Source organism: Condylostylus longicornis, unplaced genomic scaffold, assembly GCF_029603195.1.
Source record: "Condylostylus longicornis isolate FDR11 unplaced genomic scaffold, ASM2960319v2 ptg000055l, whole genome shotgun sequence".
Classification (NCBI taxonomy): domain Eukaryota; kingdom Metazoa; phylum Arthropoda; class Insecta; order Diptera; family Dolichopodidae; genus Condylostylus; species Condylostylus longicornis.
Window position 1 is genome coordinate 6,543,295 of NW_026578024.1, and position 24,139 is coordinate 6,567,433.

At 24.9% G+C, this 24,139-nt stretch overlaps 1 protein-coding gene across 1 annotated transcript; it reads right to left on the minus strand.

The window, feature by feature from the left end:
- Positions 1–438: 438 nt before the first annotated feature.
- LOC129611962 (probable serine/threonine-protein kinase cdc7) lies at positions 439–23,707 on the minus strand. Its single transcript, XM_055525392.1, has 8 exons — positions 23,642–23,707; positions 9,382–9,570; positions 8,133–8,201; positions 7,676–7,798; positions 4,213–5,848; positions 3,322–3,487; positions 1,023–1,675; positions 439–449 (listed from the first exon to the last, which is right to left on the minus strand). The coding sequence occupies exons 1-8, from the start codon at positions 23,705–23,707 to the stop codon at positions 439–441; spliced, it is 2,913 nt and encodes a 970-aa protein (XP_055381367.1).
- Between the last annotated feature and the right edge of the window lie 432 nt (positions 23,708–24,139).

The following is a 24,139-nucleotide window of genomic DNA, read 5'->3' on the forward strand; positions in this document are numbered from 1 at the left end:
AAAACGAATTTATCATGAAACTTTCGCTGTTGTAATACAGTTAATGTTGTAATTCAATAATTTAATGGAAATTAGTGAATTACAATATAAAAGTAATGTTTATTTATACATAATGTAAATACACATTAAATGTAAATTTTAAATAAAACATTTTATAATATTAATTCTTCTACAATAAAACAACAAATGGCAATGAAGAATTTGAGAGTTCAAAGTCTCTCTGCAATTTCTCTGCTAAAACTAATTTATTAACATAAATTGAGCTATATTAGAAAATAGTGCTTAAATTTACTATTAAAACTATAAAGAATAATAATTTCAAAATTTCTAATACTCTTATATAAAATACTGTCAATATTTCAAAGAACTCATAATTAAATATAGGCAAAATATTTTGTTAAAATTACAATTAAAAAAAGTTAATACCAAGTATAATAGTTAAGGATTATCTGTAAATAGTTCCATTTTTAATGTTTATAATTTTCAATATTATACACCGAATGAATAATTGGCTGCAAATTAAATTCAAATTTGTAAGATAGGTAGTAATATTTAAAACCTAACAAATTTTTTAATCTCAAGTACTTTCGAATCCTAGAAGACATAAATGTACGCAATTATCAATCCTGAACCAAGTACGTGAACTATTTTGCTGAAGCAGGAAGATAGATACATAAAATACAACAACTTCATCTCTTATTCATTTTTGTTCCTAATTGGAAATTTGAAATATTTTTTTAAAATTTTCTCCTATTAAGGGTTAGATATACTTAATTTTAAGTTAAGGATATAAAAAAAAAAATACTTTTACATGAAAATATTGAGAATTTTCATAAATTAATTGATTACAATCAAAACTTTTCAAAAAATATAACTATTCTCTCTTATTCTAATATACAAAATGTGTGCTGGAGCAACATAATTCATGTATACCAGTAATAAAAATTTTCTTGCCTACCTATACTTAACACAAATTTTCAATAATAATTCAATATTTTTCAAATTATTATTATTAAAAGTACTTTCAATATTGCTATAATGAAAGAATACATTTTCCACTTGTTGTTTTTCATCATCATCAACAATATCATTATCATTATCAATATTATTTTTATTATTACCATTATCGTTACTATGATTATTATTATTGATATTGATGTAATTTTCTATGTTTAATTTTTTTAGATTTGTTTCATTATTAATGCAATTGAGTGCATTAAATTCATCACCATCACCAGTAGCTTCATCAATTTCAACAGTATTATTAATATTATCTCTAATAGTTGTTGTTTTAACAATATTATCATTTAATATTACATTAGATTCATCATTATAACAATTTTGTTGTTCCATTACAATTCTATTACCCTCTAATGGTGTAATAATATTTTGTGTTTCTATATTATTTGACGGTGATGATGACGATGACGGTAACGACGATGACGATACTAATAATTTACTATTAATATTTTGTTGGTTAAAATTTTTTCTAAAAATATTATTTTGTTGAATATTCCATGAATTTTTCATTATTGAATGGACCATTGACCTGGTTATCGCCTCCTTTTCAAGTATTTTATCATCAACTCGATTTCGTAACTGTCCTTCAAGCATAAATGTTAAACTTTCATCTTCAGTTCCATGAAATAATGCGATTGCAAGTATACTTCCATTTCTAAAATACAAGAAGAGAAAAAAATATCAGAAATAAAATATTCTAACAAAAAAAAAAATATTTATAGATTTTTAAGTTTTTTCTTTTTTTAAAAAGGTTCTTATGTATGCAAAAAAATTTATGCAAAAAAAGAGAATTTTTAAGATCGTGTCAAGAAAACACAAGGTGAAAATTTGTTGAAAATAAGGGATTTTCTTTTTTCATTTTATAAATGTAAATTTCAATGTAATTTCAAAAGGAATTATTGACGTCAATTGAATTGATTTGGAAAATATAAGTGAGATAAAAAAAAATGTTGAAATTCATTCTAATTTGCAGTCAATTTAGTTTTTCACATTTTAAAAGAAAAAAAGCAAACGCCAAAAATAAAAACCTTAACTTTCGAGTAAGTTATTAGAGAGAAAAAAAATTTCAAGTTATCAGGAAAACATTAAATGAGAAATAATAGGGTTGATCATGTCAACTTTATGATATCCGTTTGAACTTGTTATTCTATGCCCGAGCATATATCTGACATCTGACTATAGAACAGACGATGGCTTTAAATTTCTATATTACCATGTTAATTTATGCAAAAATTCAGTTCTGTGATATCAATAGCTTCTAAGATATCACAAATAACAATTGAAATTGTACGACAGCTAGTACAAAGAGTCAAGAAATTCCAATAATTTTTATCATACATAACAGTTCCAATAAAATATTTGCTTGTCCGAACTTATCGATATTGTAGCTTCAATAATTTGTGAGATATAACCAAATACCTTTTGAAATTGAAGGGCAGCTACCCGAATCACTGTCTAGTTATCATCCAAGAATTTAATATTATGAAGATTTTGAAAATTTAGTGATTTTACTACAATTAGTTCTTAAGTTATCGTTAGGACGGACATGCTGACAATTAATTTTTGAATTCTCAGAATTCGACTTTGATTAAAAACACACATTTGTGTCTACATCCTAGATCATTATTTCTGAGCTTTACAAATGGTAAGGCAAATTTAAAATACCTTTCGAAAATGTGTTCGTATACGGGTATAAAAAGGATCAAATTAAAAATAATAGAAGAAATGAAATATGAAGTGGAAATAATAAAATCAAATTTTTAGAAAATACGTAAAAATTTGTGTGGTAAATGAGAATTTTTTTAGAAGGAAATAATTTTTTTATTTTCAACTTTTGTTCAAGTGATATTTTTTCATGGTAGTAAAATGATTCTACTTTGCGACAATTAAAAATGTGAAATCTAAGTTTTATTTTTCACTTTTTAAAGTGTAAACCTAAACATTAAGCAGTTTTATTTCTCGAAAGTTCTGCTTTCAGTGTTAAGAATTCGAAAAACAACTTTAATATTTTTCATATTTATCACCTCACACCACAAATTGAAATTATTTTCAGGACATAACAAAATATATTTGATATTTAATTTGGCAACTTAAATCTAAAAAATCTAACATAATGCAGGATAATCTAATTAATTTATTTTTTATATTGAAAATCAATTCATACAAATTATTAAGAACTGATTAAAGGCTAAGAAAATATTGCTAAAACTTAGTCAAATTTATTAGAAAATTCTAAAATACTAAGTAAATGAACTACAAATTTTGCAAAATGTTCTAAGGGTATAAAAAATTGTAACTTACTCATCGACATCAATTTTAATCCAAAATAATTTCTCATTCAATTCTAGCTCAATTATACATGAATTCATTGGTTCCCTTAATGGTAATGAAATATCAGCTGTATGACTTCCAAATGATATAATTGGTATTCCATGAATTTTTTTAATATGATGTTTTAAATCCAATGCTAAAATAATACAAATTTTATTACTCAATACAAAATAATTTTATTTTAATTTCAAAGGTTATGCATTTTCAAAAATTCAAAAATCTAAAACTTAATTATAAATGATTTGAAGTCATTTAAATAATAAGTTATAAAGAATGTTCATTTCGAATTGCTCTGCTAATAGGATTCTTCTTTAGAATTCTCGTTTTATTATAACACACCCTTAATTCAACCATACTCGAATTCACTCGTATACCGAAATATGATGCAATATAATACCATTTTTCTATAAAATTTAATAGCTTTAATCGTAAATAACTCAATAAAAAGTCATCGTATACCACATTCGACAATTATAAAAATTGCAATTTGCAACAAAAGATGGTTTTCAAAAATTTAAGTGCATACATCCAATAAATCTTCTCAGTTGCTTTCTTATAATAATTTTACAAAATCTTATAATGCATTTGCTGGAAGTATTTTAGTACTTATTTGCCGTCAATTTTATTCTTCTTCTTATCCTTCTTTTTTTTTACGATAATAATTTAAGTGCTTATGTTATTTACTTAAATTACTTTCTTTGTATCAAAACAAGGATTGTTTTATTTACGGATTTTTTCAAAAAACAAAAAAATAGAAGAGAAAAAATCCTTGAAATATTTAATGTGAAAATGCATAACCCAGATAAATAAGAATAAAAAATCAAAACAAAAAAAAATATTATGCACAATTTGTTTACGTACAATTAAATTTATCGTCACAACAATCATAAGGACATAAAAATTTTCTAACATCCTCTGATAATTTTTGTACTTTTATCTTTCCAAAATCACTATTATTATTATCAACATCAGTATAACAATCAGTATCATCATCATCATCATCAATTTTATAATCATTGTGAACATCTACTACATTTTTATTATGGTATCTTTTAATCTCATTTATTTTTGGCACTGAAAGTGTTAAACTTTGATTTACAGTATCAGTAAAGTCAACATTATCAACACTTTCTGTAGGAAAATTCAGTAATGATGTTGATTCTGCCACATTCAATACTGATAATGTTGATGTTGATGGTGATGGACGTTTATGTAATATCAAACCAGTATTACAACTACTAAAATGTAAATTATTTACACTCAAAGAAGCATTTGATATCGCTTTTCTGCTCATTACAATACCATAGTTATTATTAGTATTATCAATATCAATATCAATACAATTGATATCATCACTATAACTTGTATTTGTAAAGCTATTCTTGTTGTTGTTGTTGTAGTTATTTAATCCTTTTAAACTACCAGACTGGCGGCTTAACATTGATGTTGATAATATTGAATTTGATGTTGTCGTTTTTATATCTGTTGTTGGTGTTGTTGTTGATTTTATATTTGTTGGTAAAGGATTTAAAGATGGACATCTTGGTATTGCAATAATTGTTAGATTATTATTAGCCTGAAAACACTCTTGTTGACGATGTTTATTCAAAGATAAAGATGATAAATCATTTGTCGACTGAGAGAATTGTTTTACTTCCTCGATATTACAGTTCAATGACTTTAAATAATTATTATCAGAATATTCTTTGGATATTTGTTGTTCTTTTTCAAATCTTCCATTATTTTCATATTGCTTTGAGTGATTGCAGTTATTTGAAATTACTGTGTTATTAGAATTATTTTGTACGCCTAGAGAATTACTGTCATCCATTTCACTATTTCTACTTGATAGATTCTCTAATGAATATGCTTTACCTAATATTTTTGCCAAAAATTTATTTTTTGGTTTTAAAATACCATGTTGATTAGAAAAAATAGAACCACTACCGTGATGTGAATGATGTTGATTCTCTTTATTTAAAGTATTTCGATGATCATTTAAATTTAGGTCATAACTAGTTGTATCATTAATACCTATTGTTGATGCTGATTTTATTTTTGTTGAAATTCCTAAACTTTTTGTTGTTTCAAATTGCATTGTTTGCTGTTGTTTCTCATTTTGATTATCTTGTTTTCTTTTATATTTGGCACCAAATAACTTTTCTCGTAATTTCCTTCCGGTTGATCTAACAGCATTATTTAAGTGAACATCATCAGTATTTTGGTCATCATTACTATTTAATTTAAATGCATCTAAAATGGAATTGTAAATCTGTTCAGCAATTAAAGATCTCACACAACTATAATGTTGACGACATATAGGACATTTCTCTGATTTACTACGACATTTTATACATAATATATGACCATTTTGGCATTGTGATACTGGTGCTGGTACAATATCCATACAAACAGGACATTCAAGGCATGCCAAAATTGTTTGCATACTAGCTGATAAGCGTTCTAAGCTCAATGGCATCGGACCACAACAAAGACTCTAGAATTGTATTGTTTGAAAAGAAAAATAAATAAAGTTAATTTTCTATTTTATTGTTTTTATTTTTGTTTTTTTTTGAGTTATTTCTTTTATATAATATGAAAAATAAAACAAAATGTGGGAAAAAAAAAATTTTTTTCAACAAATAAAGAGCTCATAAGGATAGAAAACTCTCACAACAAAGAGAAATTCAATTTTCTTTTTTGACCAAAATTGATTTTTTGAGTTCTTGTTTTTCTTATTGTTGTTTTTTTTTTGTTGAAAATTAAATTGAATTTCTGAATTTTTGATTTTATATTATTGCAGCAGGAAAAGGATGTGTGGCTGTGTAATTTATGTGTAATTATATGGGATGAAATTACAGTTTTATTATTTTCTCTTTATCAAACCATATTCAATCGAAGAAGAGCAGTGTTGACTCCAGCTCAAATTTCATATAACTAATAAATATAAACTTGTTTATGCACATTGAAGTAATTTGCGTTTAAATTACAATTTGTCTTAAAGAATAATATCGGAGGAAATGATGTCCTAACGCAGTAAGCCTTTATTAGCAAGGCTGATTTAAAATTTTAATTATTGCAGTAGTGTGATACAAGTGTGTCTATAACTATTATAGTAAATATGTTCTTTCTTCTGTATAAATTTGGTTGGATAATGGTAAAAAGTTGAGTTTCAGTGCTTATTGTGTAAACTGAACAAAATTTTAAAATTTGTAGTTTTCCGCAATTTTAAATACAATGTAGTTCCCAAGATTATGCATGATTCAAAATTAAAAATTCATCATAGATGATTAAAAAATTATAAAATCGATCATATCGTGTACACATCAAACTCTTATGCTTTTGTCCTATTTTTTTGGAAGAATAAGGAGTATACTTAATTTTTATGTTGTCGTTAAAAAGAAATTCAATTCAATAAAATTGTATAATTTATTTATTTTCGTAAAGATAAAATCAAAAATCTGGGAAAGGAAATATTGCCTTCTATAACCAAAAAATTTAATTTAAATAGAGTTCTTTGTAGTTTTTTCATATAAGTTATTTCAATATACAAAATATGTTATATAATGTGCAAAATTAAAATTTGATATGAATGCAATATTATATATACATACTTGATATTTAATAAAAAATGAATGTATACTATGTGTATGTAGTATGTGTAAATATAATTTTTATTTATCTAAAAATTTAATTAAAATGCAATTTGTGATTTAAAAATGAAGTTAACAATCAAAAAGAGTTAAAGATGATTGTTGAAAATATGCAATTCGGAAGGCATATATGTGCACATACATACGTGAGTTTTAATACTTCTTAAATTAATATACATCCAATTAATTTATTCATTGTTAAAATAAAATTTCATTTAGGAGGAAATTGAATAAAACAATTTATGTATTATTGCTTTATTACCGAGCATGCACCATTTAAGACTGTTAAGACATGGAGCTTCACAAAATTTACTAATTTATTATATTTTATTTATGTGTATAAAAAGTCTTAAAACCATTTTTCAACGACATTTAGTTCATCAGGAATATATAATATTAGAAGTGGCAATTTGAAGACATTGAAATTTATTAACATTGACAAAATCATATAATTGTATGAAAAATTTGTTTTTAAGTAAAATTTGTGTTCGTGAATTAAGTCTACTTTATCTAAAGTATTTTTATGCAAAACTCAATGCGACTGAAATTAAGTTGGCTCTTTTTTAGAAAACTATTAAGATTTAAGCACATATTTAAATTTTCATGACTATGATCCAGAGTTATTTTGTTTTTTCCAAGCTATGAAGATAATTTATTTAAAATACTCTTACATTTTCATCACATGCTGGATCTCTTCCTGTACACCATAATAAAAGTGTTAAATTATCCGGTTTCGTCTTTACGATATTTGCTATTTCAGATATACGTAGACCCAGAATATCTTGCCCATTAACCTAAAATTTTTTAAAATTAATTTATTAATAATTGAATTATTTTCAGTTCTATCAATAATTTAAAAAAAAATATAGACACATCTAAATTAATTTTTAATTTATTTATAAATTTTACATTATTTATAAAATTTGCATGGTAATGAATTAAAATATTTTCCTTACAGTCTGTATTAACATTTATTCTTAATTAAAATATTAAGAGCAAATAAAATATAAGGCTATATATGTAGCTTTATGAAATTTTAAATATGCTCACATAAATGCAAGCAAACAAACATTTATTTATAACTGTGTAAAATTTATTTAATGAAATATAAAAACAAATTAAACTAACCTCTAAAACGCAGTCACCAACCTTCAAACCGGCATTATATGCTGGAAAATTTCGATCAACAGCACTCACCTGTAACAATACGAATGCGATAAACAACTATTTTAAAAATATTTAAAATTTTTTTTTTTTTTATTAATTATTGAGCGAAAAAGCAAAGTTGAAAAGAAAAGCAAAGCAAAGTAAAAAAAAACAAAATATAAAATTTTTTGAAAAATTTTTCAATGAATATTCTACTCGTAACAGAAACTACAAGCGTACGAGTATTAGAATAAAAGCAAGCAAAAAAACCAAAACAAAAATTTAGTTCCGGAAATTTGAGTAAGTTGAAATGTTGAAAGTTTTACAAGTTTTCAATATTTCCCATATTTTCGAATAAAATGAGTTGATATTAGAAGAAAATTTATATCACACTAAATACGGTCGCTAAATTGATTAGGAAACGCTAGCTGAACGTCAAATCTTTAATATGCTCTAAGCTCTTACCCCTCTGAAAAGTCAGTAGGAGTCAATAACTTGGTATTTTTTTACTATCGAAATTATCAGTGCTGCAAAACAAGAAAAAAATACAAGGAGGAAAAATTTGAGCAAATGACGTCCATCATTAGCGGTTAAGGGTTCACAAACTAAAACGAAGTACTTTTAAGATATTTAAATAACAAATTGCGAGGCATAAATTCCAAACAATTTCATGTGAGAAAATTTAATTAATATATTTTTTCACCGCGATTCAAAATATCCCCGCTTTTCTCCCCATATGACTATCAACACCTGACACCGTGTACAGCTTTCTTATCTTCTTCCGCATATTCATTCAAATAAAATATGATCTTGCCTTCAAAAAGTAAGTCTGCTTTTATTCTTTCCGATGTATTTGAATACTTTTTCTGTTCTTAAAAATTTAATTTACTTCCCTCTCAAAATATGCGGATGCTTCTTACATTTATACTTTTTAAAGTTAATTTTCTTATATTACACTTCCCAAGAAGCTTGAAAATTTTTTCTGTATCTAATTTTAACAAAACAAAACTTGAATAAAAGTTTTTAGCTATACAAACTTGTGATTCTTTTAAAACTGGTTGTCATTGCTATACGAAAAAAAAATATTTATTTGCTTACAAATTACTCATAACATCAAAGAAAATGAGCTTTAAAGTCATTTTAATCATACGAGTATTTCCTAGATTTTTTATATTTAAGCATTTCAAATTTTTAATAATATAGATTTAAAATTGAATTTGTTTGTATTTACCCATGGATATGGATCCCATTTACTTCTTGACAAATTGAAACCGCATGATCCATCACTATTTTTAGAATCTTTTTTTATATTTAATACACGGATTTCTGGATAATAATGATCATTATTAATTGATTTTAAATCATCATTATGATTTCCACTTGAATTATTAACCTCGTCATTTTTACCTTCATTATTCACCTTTAAATTAAATATTTCATTTAATTTTTCATTTGAATAATTACAATTTTGTAACATTTTTGATTTTATTTTCTCTTAATTATTAAAATAATAATAATTTTTTTTTTTTTAGTAAATTAACTTTAATTGAATATTTCACTTAAATTATTTTCTAATAATAAATTTCATTTTATTTTTACTAAAATTGTTCAAGAATTAAAATTATCCGAATCATTGGCTATAACATCTTTTAATAACCGAAACTAATCTTAAACTAAAACTAGTTTTCAATTATAGATTTTTAAATTCAGAGAATTAGTAGTAATTTTTATTATTATGTAATTTCATCTCTTATTCCGATTCCTCTTACTCAGAGTTGTTTTTTATATCAGCTGATTTTAGTGAGAAAAACAAAATGTAAACAGAGTGACAAATTTAGCATAAATGACCTCGACCCACTTTATGGTAGACGTTTTAAAAACTAAAAAAAAAATTCTCTTTTCTCTCAGTTTTTATTTTGCTTGTTTTATTATTGCAAATTAAAAGGTGATTTTGGTGTAGGCAACAGTGCAGGTACACGATATGTGATATAAAAATTGTATTTATGAAATTTTTTCCATTTTGCAACTTTGCAATAAAAATTCCATAAAGATCGCAGAAAATAATATTATGAAAGTGAAATTTATTCATTATGATGTGTACCCAAAAACAGTTTTATCACCATTTTTTAATTAAGTGACGACAAAGTCTGTTAAAATATAACATATAGGTAAGATTATTAAATATTAAAAATTAATGCGGTTCAAGGTATTTTTTCCGTTAGTTAAATTTTTTTCTAAATCATAATCGTTTTTGATAACCAATCGCAACACTTAAAAAATCACTGAGTTCAAGAATCTTCTGAAAATTCGCTAATATTAATGAAAACACACCAAAATAACACAAAAATTCCAATTCCAATCAAAACTCTTTTATTTACAGATCAATCCATTACACTAATAACCGTAAATGATTTCACAAATCGGCCACTATAACGATACCACCTACAATTCTCTAGTTTAAAGTTCTTGAAGTCTCCAAAAACTAACTATGATTCAACTTGAATGACTTTGAAAGTTTTGTTTGAGAAGTTTTTTTTATCTTAATGAAGTCTGAAGGGTTCTTTGCGGACTGCTGTCGAGGCATTACTGTAAATATACAAGTTAATTTAATTGGAAATAGAATAGCGTTGTTCGAATTGATAGCTTCTTTAGCAGTTAATCCAAAGTTGTGCAAGGTAATCTCAATCATTTTTTCTAAATACTTAAAATATCTTATCCGTAGAAATATTTTCTATAGACCTATTTAACTTGTACTCTGAAAACTTCAGTAATAAATAGTTCTTAAATATAAAATATAAATTCAATAACTTAATAAATTTATTTTCGAAATTACAAAATTAAATAAAAATTCAATACCATAACAGCCGTATAATAATGTCATGCTGCTTTGGTTAAAAATTTGCCACTTCAAAGTAAAATGAACTCACAATGTAAATTTTTGCAATAAAAATAATTATAAATTTATTTTGGCAATAAAATGAAACAAATTTAATTTCAACATTACAAATTTTAATTACTTTTACCCATCATAAAACCTATATTTTAATTATTTTTAGTAGCCAATATCAATACAATTAAATTTGAAACCAATTATTATAATATTATACAAAGTCAATACGAAAAATTACCTCGGAAAAATATTAAAATAAAATATGTAGATATAATTTTGGTACTTTTTTATAAAATATTATGAACCATTGTTTTTTAATTAAATTTTTTTAATTGTATTGCAAAAAAAAATAAAATAATTTTTATTGGTATTTATTAAATATTGAAGAGTTAGCTAGACCACAAGGTATTGCATACAAGAAGAGTGAATGGAAGAGTGTCATTCTTACTGAAAAGGTCGTTTTATAAAATTTTGGAGTCGAGAATTTGCGCGGACTAACACGAAAGCAAGATCTATTATTTATAAGATTGCCTAATAGTCTAGTTCTCATTATTGTAAAATTAATGCACTATTCCAATTAGTATAGGTACAAGAAATAAAATATTTCCATAGTATAAAATTTTTAGTCAAATATTTTGATAATTGAAATTTGATCTTAAAATTTTCAAAAATCATTTACAATTGAAAATTAAAAAACTCTTCAAATATAATAAAATCTTTTTCGAATAAATTTTTGCAAAATGAATAAATTCCCGGAACCAATTCATTCATAATAAAAAAATTCAATCCTTCACCATTTTATTTATATATTTTCATGCGGTTATATATAAGTTCATTAAAATTTTGTAAAAAAAGTAAAAAAATTTAATAAGTTCGCTGTAATCTTACGTTCAATATTACAAAATTTAATGTACATCACGGAAAATAAAATTCCTGCGAGGTTATAATGTGCAATACACATACATACATAAGTACGTTTTCATATTAAATTTAAAATCTAGGAAAAATAATATAAAATATAGAAATATTTTTAATTAAAAATCAAAATAGTAAATTACATGTATTCCATTTTATAATTTTCTATTTTTAATATTTGAAAATTATAATTACCAAAATAAATGTTTAAACTAAAACTAATGTATTTTGTAATACCACATGTACGTATAGATGTTTGTGAATGAGTACAAGTTAATAACACCAGCAATATAGAATATTTACACTCAAAAAGTAATTACAAAAAAAAAATTTTTAATTATGATTTTGTTATGGAAACCAGTTACTTTTTTTTCCCCAGTCTATATAGATGTATTTATGGTTGCAACAGCGTTTTTTAACTGATAGTACCTAAATAATCGTATTTTGAACATTATGTATATGCATTTATGTAATTATGATAACCCAAACAGATATACTACCTCAGGTAACATAAGTTTATATTATAAAAATTTGAATTTTCTGTTTCATTTAACAGGACGATAAAATATTGGAGGGTAATTTTAATTTTAAATAGCAAAAATTTTGTAATCAATTCCAAGCTTCAATTGGTTATTGTTTGTTGGGGCAGATCTTATTCCAATAAGAATCTTGCTAAGGAAGAATAAATTTCTACCTAGTTTTTTATTGTTTAAATACTTAAATGTGCTCCCTCTTCCTCACTTATATATTATTTTAAATCTTTAAATATTTCTGTCATGCGGTCTGGCTATTTGGCGCAAAGATTTTATTCTAATTATAAATTAAGAATTAATGATATGAGCATACCAGTTGTTTTAAGTGGTAAACTTTGTAATTTTTCTCATTTCTATACATTTCGATTGTGCCAAAAATATTCAATTTATTGCTAATTGATCTTAGGTCAGTTCGAATTTTGTCAGTTTTTGTAAAATTTCTTAATAAATGGTTATTTAATTTCGACCACAAAGAAATTCAATTTTTATTGAGCTAAACTAGTTTGATGCGCAATCTGGGAATTCCGATTTTTCATTAAAATTCTTATAAATTGTAAAAACTTTTTTTTTTTAAATTTCCAATCTAAAGTTCTTCTTTAAGACCAAACAAAATTTATTTGCTCACTTATTGAGTAATTGTGCATATGCAAAATTTAACCCTTTGCACTCCGTAGGTATCGCTATTACGCCAGTGCTATCAATGCCAGTACTCCAACGCAAAAATATCACGGGGTTGCCGCACAGCTATCTTCAGTAAAAAGCACTCGGAGTGAAAAGGGTTAAATATAATTTTACCTTTAACATTACTAACCCTGTACGTTATGATCAAACAAACCATCAAAACATGATAGCTGCCATCTTCACATACAAGTTACGAATTTTGTGTCAAAATTCGTTTAAAAAAAATAATTTTATTTCGATTTTAAAATTACTTTTATAATACGTTTTATTTCTTTAAGATTACTTTTACAATACGTTTTATTTCACAACACTAGGTTAAAATTTAATATAACTTTACAATTAAATTTTAAGACTATTCTAAGACTTTAATGCTTAGTTCAATTAATGTCTAAGACTATCTAAGACTAAATTCTTAATCTAAATGTTACCTAATTTATAGTATAAAATTTGCTTATTTAGCAAATTTAATTTTATGTTATTTTCCTAACTAAAAATTTCTCACAGTACAGCGTAGACATGTCGTCAGCACTTTTTGTGGGAACATATTTTTGCGTTAAGAAATTCTCATGCTGAAATATGATGTTTGCTGGAAACGTATTTGAACATGTTTTAATATTAATATTCAGCGTAGAAGAATTCTCACGATGAAATATGTCTGATGAAACATGTTTGAACTTGTTTTAACATGCCCGCTATTTGATCCCTCGTTAACTTACATGAGTGAATTTTTGTTTTTTCTTCGAATTGAAATGCCGAATATTTCACAAAAACAAAAACTTAATTAAAAAAAATTTAATTTGTACATTTACTTTTTTTTTACGCGGAAAAGTAATCAAAATACTGAATATTTACATTACAATCGGTTTAATTGAAAATATTATACTTGTAACCTTGAAATTTTTCATTTATAAAAAAATAAATATGTAAAAACATACAATGAGTGTAAAATGAATTTGGTTGTAAACAATTGGAAAGTAAATTGTAAAAAATTCAAAATTGAAATTTAATTTTTTTTTGAGTAGCTTGTACTTGGAAATTTAATTTTTAAAACATAAAATTATCTTTAATTTTTTTTTAAAAATTAAAGCAAGAATCGCTTTCATAACACAATTATAATGTGGCATTTAATGACAGTAAATAAATACCACAATAAAATTGAAGAACTTATATCAAATATTTCGCCTTCGAAGGCATCCGAAGGTCTACTATCCTCCTGATCTTTAAGCATAAGTAATCATACTAAATATTTTTAAATGAGCATTTCACATCATTTAATTTTAAATTTTTTAATATATAACTCTAAATAATGGAATAATAAGAACCAAATACTTGTAATAAATAAATTCATCATTCTTAATTTAATTGCTTCATTGTTCATAATATGTTTCTGCTACTTTTACTCCATATATAACGATTCCAAAACAATTGACTGTTCATTGTCTGTTCGTTCTCTGCATAATAAAGTAATTTAAATATTTTGTATCCCTTCTGTGCGTTATACTACTCCATTAACCTCATGTTAATTCAGACTTAATATAATTAAAAGAAATAAAGTCCTACATAAATTCTAGAACATTCAAATTGAAAATTGAATTTTATAAAATTATTACGAAATTTATTTTTATTATTAATTGACAAAGTTAATTGATAAAATTAAATAAGTTTCTCAGAGTTTTGGAAATTAATCCTTCACATATTGTGTAATAATATTCCCACTCATATATTATATGTCTGTATATACCACAATAAGACACACAAAATAAAAAAAAAAAAAACTTATTTTAAAATTATATTAAAATGAAAAATGTTGAATGTTTACAAAAATTGAAAAATTTTAAATAAATTTTTTTGATTTTGATTTGTAATGTAGCACTTTTCCATTCAACAGGTCCAAATATTGCTTTCAAAAACAATCTACTGAATTACTTTCATTCATATACCAAAATACTTCAAAAATTGCATATATTTTGGATAACACAAGAAAAAAATTAAAAGAGGCGTTAACATAATGCTCGAATTTTTAGGGTTAATTGCATTAATTAAAAAAAAAAAAATTATATTTTTTAATGGCATTGGATTTACCTCCTCCCCTTCATCAAATTTTGACAGGTTCGATTATCCGTTGAAATGTTTTCTAAGATTATTTAACTTAGATTCTGAAAACTTCAGTAAAAAATAGGCGAGACTTGACAAGGGTTGGAGGTGGAAACAATTTTTTTGCTCCAACAAAATAAACTGAAAAAAAACCGATGTCAAAAATTAAAAAAAAATACAGGTTTTAGATAACGGGTAATTTTGGCATCCATTTTGTTTTCTTAATATTTAATTATGCTCATGGTAGAAGAAACCAGCCACTACTTTTCTGCGTTTGTAGAATTTAAAAAATATTTGTGGTATTGTAACAATAAATAATCAAAAAATGGAATTTTTAGGTCTTTGAGGAGCTATAACTTTTAGAAAGGGGGGGACGGAGATAGGTAAAAGTTTTCTTCTACGAAAATAAGTTTCTAGTAAAGATCTATGTACATATAAAGTTTCAATTTTCTATCTTCAAGGGTGTAGAAGTTTATTAAACAAAATCATGGACAAACGGTCGGACCAAATGAAACTAATAAGCATTTTTTTGCAAAAAATTTTTTAAAAAATTGCTAAAAAATATAAAATTTATATTTTTAATTTTATTTTAATTTAATTTTCAATGCATTGTTTGTGGTTTTAAAATAAAAATACGAAAATTTATAGTGAATTTTATGTAAAAAATAAATAAAATAAAATAATAAAAGACTGTGTTTTTTTAATAAAATTTATTTTTTATTAACAAAAAAAAAACAATGCTAAAGAAGAGCAAATGTTAAAAATGGGTCAGAAATTACAACAAGAACAACAAAAACAACTGAAAACATTCATATTTTTCGCATAGTTATTTTTGGCCTCTTACACACATCACGACTTGTATATGAATTGTGTATGGGTCTATGAATTTTGACTATAGTACAATTGTATATAAATCATTTCAGGAATTTTAACTGAGTTTCACATTGTACGAAAAAACTGAGTTCTTTCTGGTTCTTTTTTTTTTGGTTCTAATTTATATTTTCTAATTTAATTCTGGTAACTTTACTATTGAACAATAAAAAATAAATTTAAAATTATTTTATACAAAATAATTTTTTTTTTTGGAAGAATAAATTGAATAAATTGTAATTTTCGCGGGAAAATGTTATTCCAAGCATGTAGTGGAAAAAAAAATTATATTTTTTTTATTTTTATAATATTTTCAATATAAAAATATATAGGACATATTTAGACTTTGTTTTAAACAAATGTAATTGAGTGTGTGCTTTCAATCAAATATGGCTAGATACAAAAATAGAATAAATTTATTTAGATCGCCCTGAAATTTTTTTGTGGGTCATTTTAAAATAGCATGTTAATTTCTGTAATCAAATCAAAATTACAAAAAAAATGATTATATTGTTTTTACAGCGGGATTAATATGGAACTGTCCCGGAAGGGTTAATGATTTAGACAGATAACCCCAGATTATATTGTGTTATGTACCGGTTTAGGAAACAACAAGAAGTTGGTTATGCTAGCAAAAAGAGAAGCAAAAACAAACCTTCTGCTTTCAGTAAAAATTTTGAAAGCACGGACTCAGAATATTTTTGGCTGCAACACGTCAACAAGCATTTAGAAAATTATACTCCGAATCATTGTAATAATAAAAGAATATGTTCGAATCAAGTGAGAATGTTTACGAGTCTCTTAATGGATATTCTCGTTTGCTTCTGTAGAAAGAGGCACGGGACGACACTTCCATATACCTTGTTGCGGATTCTGAAGCAGTTGATTCACAATAGTAGAGCATCTTTGCATAGCTACTCAACAACTAATTTATTAATCTAAGTAAATGATTATTTGAAATATATTATTTTCGCATTTCACATTTATTCGGATAAATTATTTTAAAATTTTTGGAAACTGGAAACAATTACTTAACTTTTTTTGTCTTATATATAAATGGAACACAAAATATAAAATCACTAAACAAATATTGAAATTTATCGGATCAGATAATTGAAATGGACCAATTTGATCGGATTTGGAACCTAGTGCCATTAAATACATCTTGTCATAATTATAATATTATCATTCTCATGAATTGTTTAATTACAAAGTTAAGGTAACATTCAATGAATATCTTATCTTCTCGTTCCTATAACAAACCTAATTTTTCTTTATAAAAACATTAATTAACAAAAATTTTCATAATTTTTTATAATTTTAGGAATTCTTTATCTTCCACATTTTAAATTTTCTCTCGGATTCAGAACACACTATCAAGAGGTCAAAGTAGCTGTACTATCATATAAGATGATAACTTACAGTCACGTCAATTTCAAAAAAATTAGATTTCTCTTAAATATTTTTTTGTATCTGTCAATCATTTATATTGATCAAAATCTTAGAATCTATAAAATTTGAACATTTTAACAAAACCATATATACAAATATGAATATGGATAACAAAACAAGAAAAAAAAAGGCAGTAACTTGTCTGAGTGCTTTTGATAAAAGACAAAAATATTTTGATGGACATATACGACCTCGCACACTAATTTTTCACAATAACATAAAATTCTTTTATTATATACATACATATAAGAATTCCCTTATTATTTATCATTTAGTTTTTCTTTAGAAACCAATTTTCTTTTATATTCGAATACAATCAACTTGAATCTATAAATTCATATTAACATATATGTAAATGGAACCCACGCTATCTTAAGAGCTAAATTAACTAAATGTCTACATGCACTCCTATATGAATTATACACAAAACTCTAATATTCGGATACAAATAACCCCCGAACAATAAAATTACAATATTCATTTTTGTTTGCCTTAGAAAATTCTGACTAACCAACTTTTACAAAAAAATTTATAATCAAAATAAAAATAAATATTCAACCGCACATATAAACAATAAAATTCTACTTTATCTAAATTTAATCGAAAAAAAAGCTTATATACCTTTAGCAAAATAAAAAAAAAACAAGCAACAATCACCTTGTCAACATGCATTGACATTTATTGTATCCATAAGTACCTTTTTTTGAAAAATTCATAATAAAAGAAGCCTTAAATGTTAAAACATTCACATATTATTCTGAGAAAAACAAAAAAATATGAAAACTCCCATATTAACAAAGTGTCAGCATTAATAAAAATAACAAAAAAAAATGTATAGACAAACATTTAATATTCACCACAGACGACACTATACAGGACTATTTTAACAATATTTAAATAACCTAGAACTTCTACTATATCTTCTTTGTATTATGCGAAATTCTATTGTTATCCTGATGAAAAAAAAAATACAAAAATATACGAAGGAACCATTGACCTTTCATTACATTGAATTCAGAAATATATTGTCTATATATACTAAAAGATTTTTTTGTGTTCAGTGCGTCGCTATTGTGATAATATGAAAAATTCACACACGTAACATACTAATATGAAACAGAAATCTATTAGTCTATAAATGTGCCTTTAAAAATTATTATAACTAAGATTGACTTGTGATATACACCTATCACACAGGCATATCAATTTGTTTAGAATATTTCTAATTCATAATACGTGATGCGTAAGGGTTTCCCAAATAAATTTCAAAAACAATGATTTCGAAGGAAAGAGTTGGAAAAACTAATCAAAAATTTTTTTTAATTTTCTAAAATTTCAATAAAATTTAAAAAAAAAAATTTTTTAAAATTTTGTAAATAAAATTTAAAATGGGTTCTTTATGCCCGTTTAACTCATTAACATTCATTAGTTCAGCAGAATATGAATTCTAGACCCAAATTTCTAGAAATGATTAATTTAAAATTAATATTATACTTGAATAAGAGCAGACGGCTGCCTAAAAATAAAAATCTAAAATCAATCTGAACTATTTAGTAATTAGTAAATTAAATTAAGGTTAAATCTGTAGTTGGTCAACTTCAAATATTAGATTACTAATTTTCAAAAGAAAACGTAGACAATAATTATATTTGAATTTCTCAAATTTAGGTCAAATCTATCAAATATAACAATAACATTCATTTTTATTATTTGATAATGGTGGATATGTAAAGCCATCCATGGATATTTTATAATATTTATAAAATTTAAACTCATTATTACTATTATTGTTATATTTGTAAATTGAAGTCTAACTCAATTGAAAATCCTGAAAGTCCCTTTTAGTAAAAAACAGTGACTTAATCATTTATAATATTTTTTCATTCAACACAAAACTTATTAAAATTCAAACGGAAGAATTATATTTTTAACACTTACATAATCACTTATCGATGCATACATAATTATATGTATGTAATTATGTATACATGTACAACTTATTATGAGACAAAAAATGTATATTTATGGGCGCACATTGTTTATTATTAAGCACTTTTCAAAAAAATTAAAAAAAAAAAGTGCATATTAGTTTCCTTCTATCCGTCCGTCAGTGCGTCAATCTGTCCGTCCTTGGATATGTTTATAAAACTTCTACATCCCTGAAGATAGAAAGCTAAAATTTAATATGTTCATAGATCTTTACTAGAAACTTATTCTCGTAGAACAAAGTTTTTATCTATCTCCCACCCTTTAAAAGTCTTAAAGTTACAGCCCTGTAAAAATCAAAATTGGTATTTTTTAACCATTTATTGCAGTGAAAAGCACTTCTGAAATTTTGCAAATGCAGAAATATAATGGCTGCCTTCTCCTACCACGGCATACTATATTGGAACTTTAAAAAAAACAAAATTGCCGTTAAAATTTACGGTTATCTAAAATCCGTTTTTTATAAATTTTTAATGTCATTTTTCTTCTAGACTTCAGGCTGCAAAAGCCTGAAATTTTAAGAGCTTTTAGACGCTAATAAATAGTTAATTACGTTAGAAGAAAATTTTTTCCCACCTCCACCCCCTCTCAAATTATCCCCTCACGAAAATTGTAAAATATTAATATTTCGCACCTTATATTTCCCAAACTGCAAGCTTTTTCAAATTTTGCTTTATTTCAAAAGACTGCATAAATCGTTCATCCTAAATATATGCAATCTTATAAATAGATTCATATATGAATGAAAATAATTTTAATAGTGTGGTAGATGAATAGTGTATTTCCACTAATTGTTGGAAATTAGTGGAAGGGAAAAGTGCTACAATACAAACCATTGGTTTGACCCAACTTTATTTTAATACATACTCATAATACTTAGTACCTACTCGTAACAATAAGAACAATATGGAAGCAAAAATTGTTATCAGCATGTCTATTTCATTTTTTAATGCCTTTACAAGTAGTTTTCGAAAAAAAATATGTAAAATAAAAGCGCAAAATTCAAAACTATTTTAATTCTTTTGTTCAAAATTTTCATTAAATTTTCATTATAATTATATACTATTTTAGAAATTGTATATAACAAAATATTCACACATGCTTATGTACACATGCATAAAAATATGGTTTTGATTTTGCAATTTTAATAATTCAGAATGAAACCTCATTATTCTCATATAATATATATGTGTTATGTATGTATGTATATGTACATATTATGGAATATTGTAATATCTGCAATGTTTTAACTCGTATAACAAACGCTTAATTTTAAATGCAAGTCATTTAGGTCAATTACTAAATATTCTATAAAACATGCTTTTGGAATTCTTTGATTTGTGTACAATTGTATGTTGCATACATTCATATATTTATATGCATTTAATGATTGTATATTTAAATATACACATTTCATATTAGGAAAATTTTTTTGATAAATAATAATTTTGACAATATAAGAATTTATTGTAGTACAATTTTTATTTAAAAACTTGTATACTAACTAATGCTTGCCCGTTATTAAAATTTTTTATTGTTATAATGAATATTATAATGTCGAAATATTTATCACTTTTACTATTATTGTCTATATATGGTATATATAAGACTTAACTCTCAAAATTATGCATATAATGAGAATGTGGAATAATTAAAATTAAATAAGTTTTACCTTTTAATTCTTCTACATATATGCAATTTGGTAACAAAGAGTTCTGTTAAATGAACAATTTTTTGTTCAAAATAATTGTATTCCACAATTAAAATTATTTTTTAAATTACAATTGAAATATAATGTCTATATGCATTTATGACACAAAAATATTACTGCGAAATTTCACCTATATTAGAAAAGATTTTAATTCAATTCTATTATTTAAAAATTCATTATGATTTCTTAAATATTTTAAAAATAAATTTCAATTTAAATTTTTAATCAAAATCAAAATGTGCTCATTAAAATTTAATTACAATTATTGAAATTTTAATATTAATTCTTAAGGTTTTGAAAATCTGAAAATTAATAATTGCTTTGAATAGGTTTTTGTCATGAATATAAAAAATTTGTCATGGCAAAAATTATGAGCACATACCAAATCTAAATCAAACCCCAAAATTGATGCTTTAGTTAGAGTATATGTATTGATATTTATAGTATTATATAATTTTTTCCCCTCCTCCGGGGAAAGAAACCCTTCAGCCCTTCTCACGTCGACCCATAGGATCTTTTGTGATTATCATCCCCATTAATAATTATTAGACCTATATTAGACATATATCCAGGCCCATGACAAACCGTATAGTCACATCAAGACACGGCATCCTCCAGGGGGTTACAAAGCCCCGCCCACCCGAAGCACCCCCGTCGCAAGCGATCAACTGCCGCAATCACATAATAAATGCTTCATCGTTTCGTCCCTGCCCATCCTTTTCAGCTGCACCATCGAAAGGCAGCGGGGACTCTCCAATAGACTGTACTTCACAGGATCATTTCTATTGTAAGTCTTCATTACTTTCCGATGAAAGTGGGATTTTTTTATTTATTATATATACATAATTAAATTTCATATCTATATCTGACACCTCTTTTTCTGAACATTACATAAGAAATTATCAATATTGTAATCTTGAAATAATGAATCTTGTTTATGGTTTGTTCCTAAATTGAAATTCTTTTAAAGCCTGAAGCTGCATCGCTTTCACGGAAATGTTATATGAAAATTTCTTCATGCAACTGCACAACAGAAGGATGATATAACCAAAAGAATGAGTCAATAAGTGTCCAACCGCTTTTTAAGTGGACGCTATACCAACTGAGCTAGGGAAGGTATGAAGAAGTTACCAACAAATCGTTCTACACATTACTTTATACAGTAATCATTATGATTACCAAGTATTTTTTAGATGCGATCACTACATATAATCGTTTATTTGAAACACATACAGTCACAAGTGCATATAAACATTTGTTTTTCCCTTATACACTAATGATATTACAAATTAACAACACAACGTATAGTTGTTTATCTTTAAACAGATAAGATAATAGAAGCTCCTTCATACAACTTCAGAACAGGTGGATAACGTAACCATAGGAACGAGTCCAGACAGAAAAATTAAAAAATTAAAATTTAAAATTTAAAACCATGACTTTTTTTACATACTTTCTCATCTTTCAAAATAATGACCACCTTGGCAATATTATCTCTCACCCACAATTCCAACCCATTTACATAAATTTAAATATCTTTCGATTTCAAATACCTGTTGAGCATTTTGAACACAAAATTATTCTGACGTATGTAAATTTTCTCCTCATACAGGCATTAAAATTTTTGTATATGTATTTTTAAATAGGTTTTCAATTAAATTTACAACCACAAATACAAATAGAATTTCTTTTCTGCTTTCGTTTTTGTAATAAAAAAAAATTTTTTTTTTAATAAATCTTTTCCATGTCATTCACTTTCTGGTAAATTACACAAAATATAATTTGAAATCAATTATTTTAATAAAATAAAATAAATAAATCATTTTTAATTGCACATACACGTAAAATATATAAAAAATAACATGCCATGTAAACCAAAATCACATCAAACCATCCTTTCTCTGTACAACATTTTGTATGCACATTATATACACACATATTCACCTATTGAAAATTTTACAAGGTTATAAAGTTATAAACATCCTTGTATAATCGAATTTTCAATTTTTATTACGTATACCTTTCCATTAAACACAGAAAGAAAGAAAATCCCAAATAACATAAATTATTCCCTCTAAATTGTTTTAGAAAGTATTTCTTTTTTTTCACGTTGTGTATTTTATAACTGGGAACTAGAACACCAAAAAAATATTTTCTATTAAAAAAAATGTTTTATTTTATTCTATGGTTTACTCTTGTAGTAACACTTGTATCGTATATATGAATGCACATCAGACACCAAAATAAGTAAAAGGGTCTCTAAACATGCAAATATAAAACTAATAATTTATGAAGCAAAACAAAAAATAACACCAAAAACAAAAGTTTTCCTTCATTTTCCACAATATTTTTTTCTTACCTTTTCATCTTTCCCCGCTTGTTTTTGTGTTTCCACTTTTATGTGAAAAACCAAACAATTTTCCATATTTATAGGGTCCAAGTTTCCTGTCATTTATTTTTTCCTTATGTATATCTTTAGTTCGGTTTTGTTTCCCATTTTTTTATTTATATACATTGAAACTTTACTTTACCTCATTTTGATCGCTTGCATACATGACAAAGAAAATAAAAGCAAAAAAAAAAAGGGAAAACGCAAATCATTGTACATAAAAAGTGAAAGAAAAAGGAAAAAACTTAAAATAAAAACCTCGATCATCAAAACCACTAACAGTGCACTAAAAATATTATACAAATTTCCTAAACTTTCATTATATTTTTAGTTTTTCTTTTTTAACATAGACGAATGAAAGCGGAAAATTTTTAATAAAGTGTTGCCGTTTTGAATTATGGAAGTTGTAGTAGTTTTATATTGGGCACAATGCAAAAAAAGCTTGCGAGAAATTTAATATAGAATTTC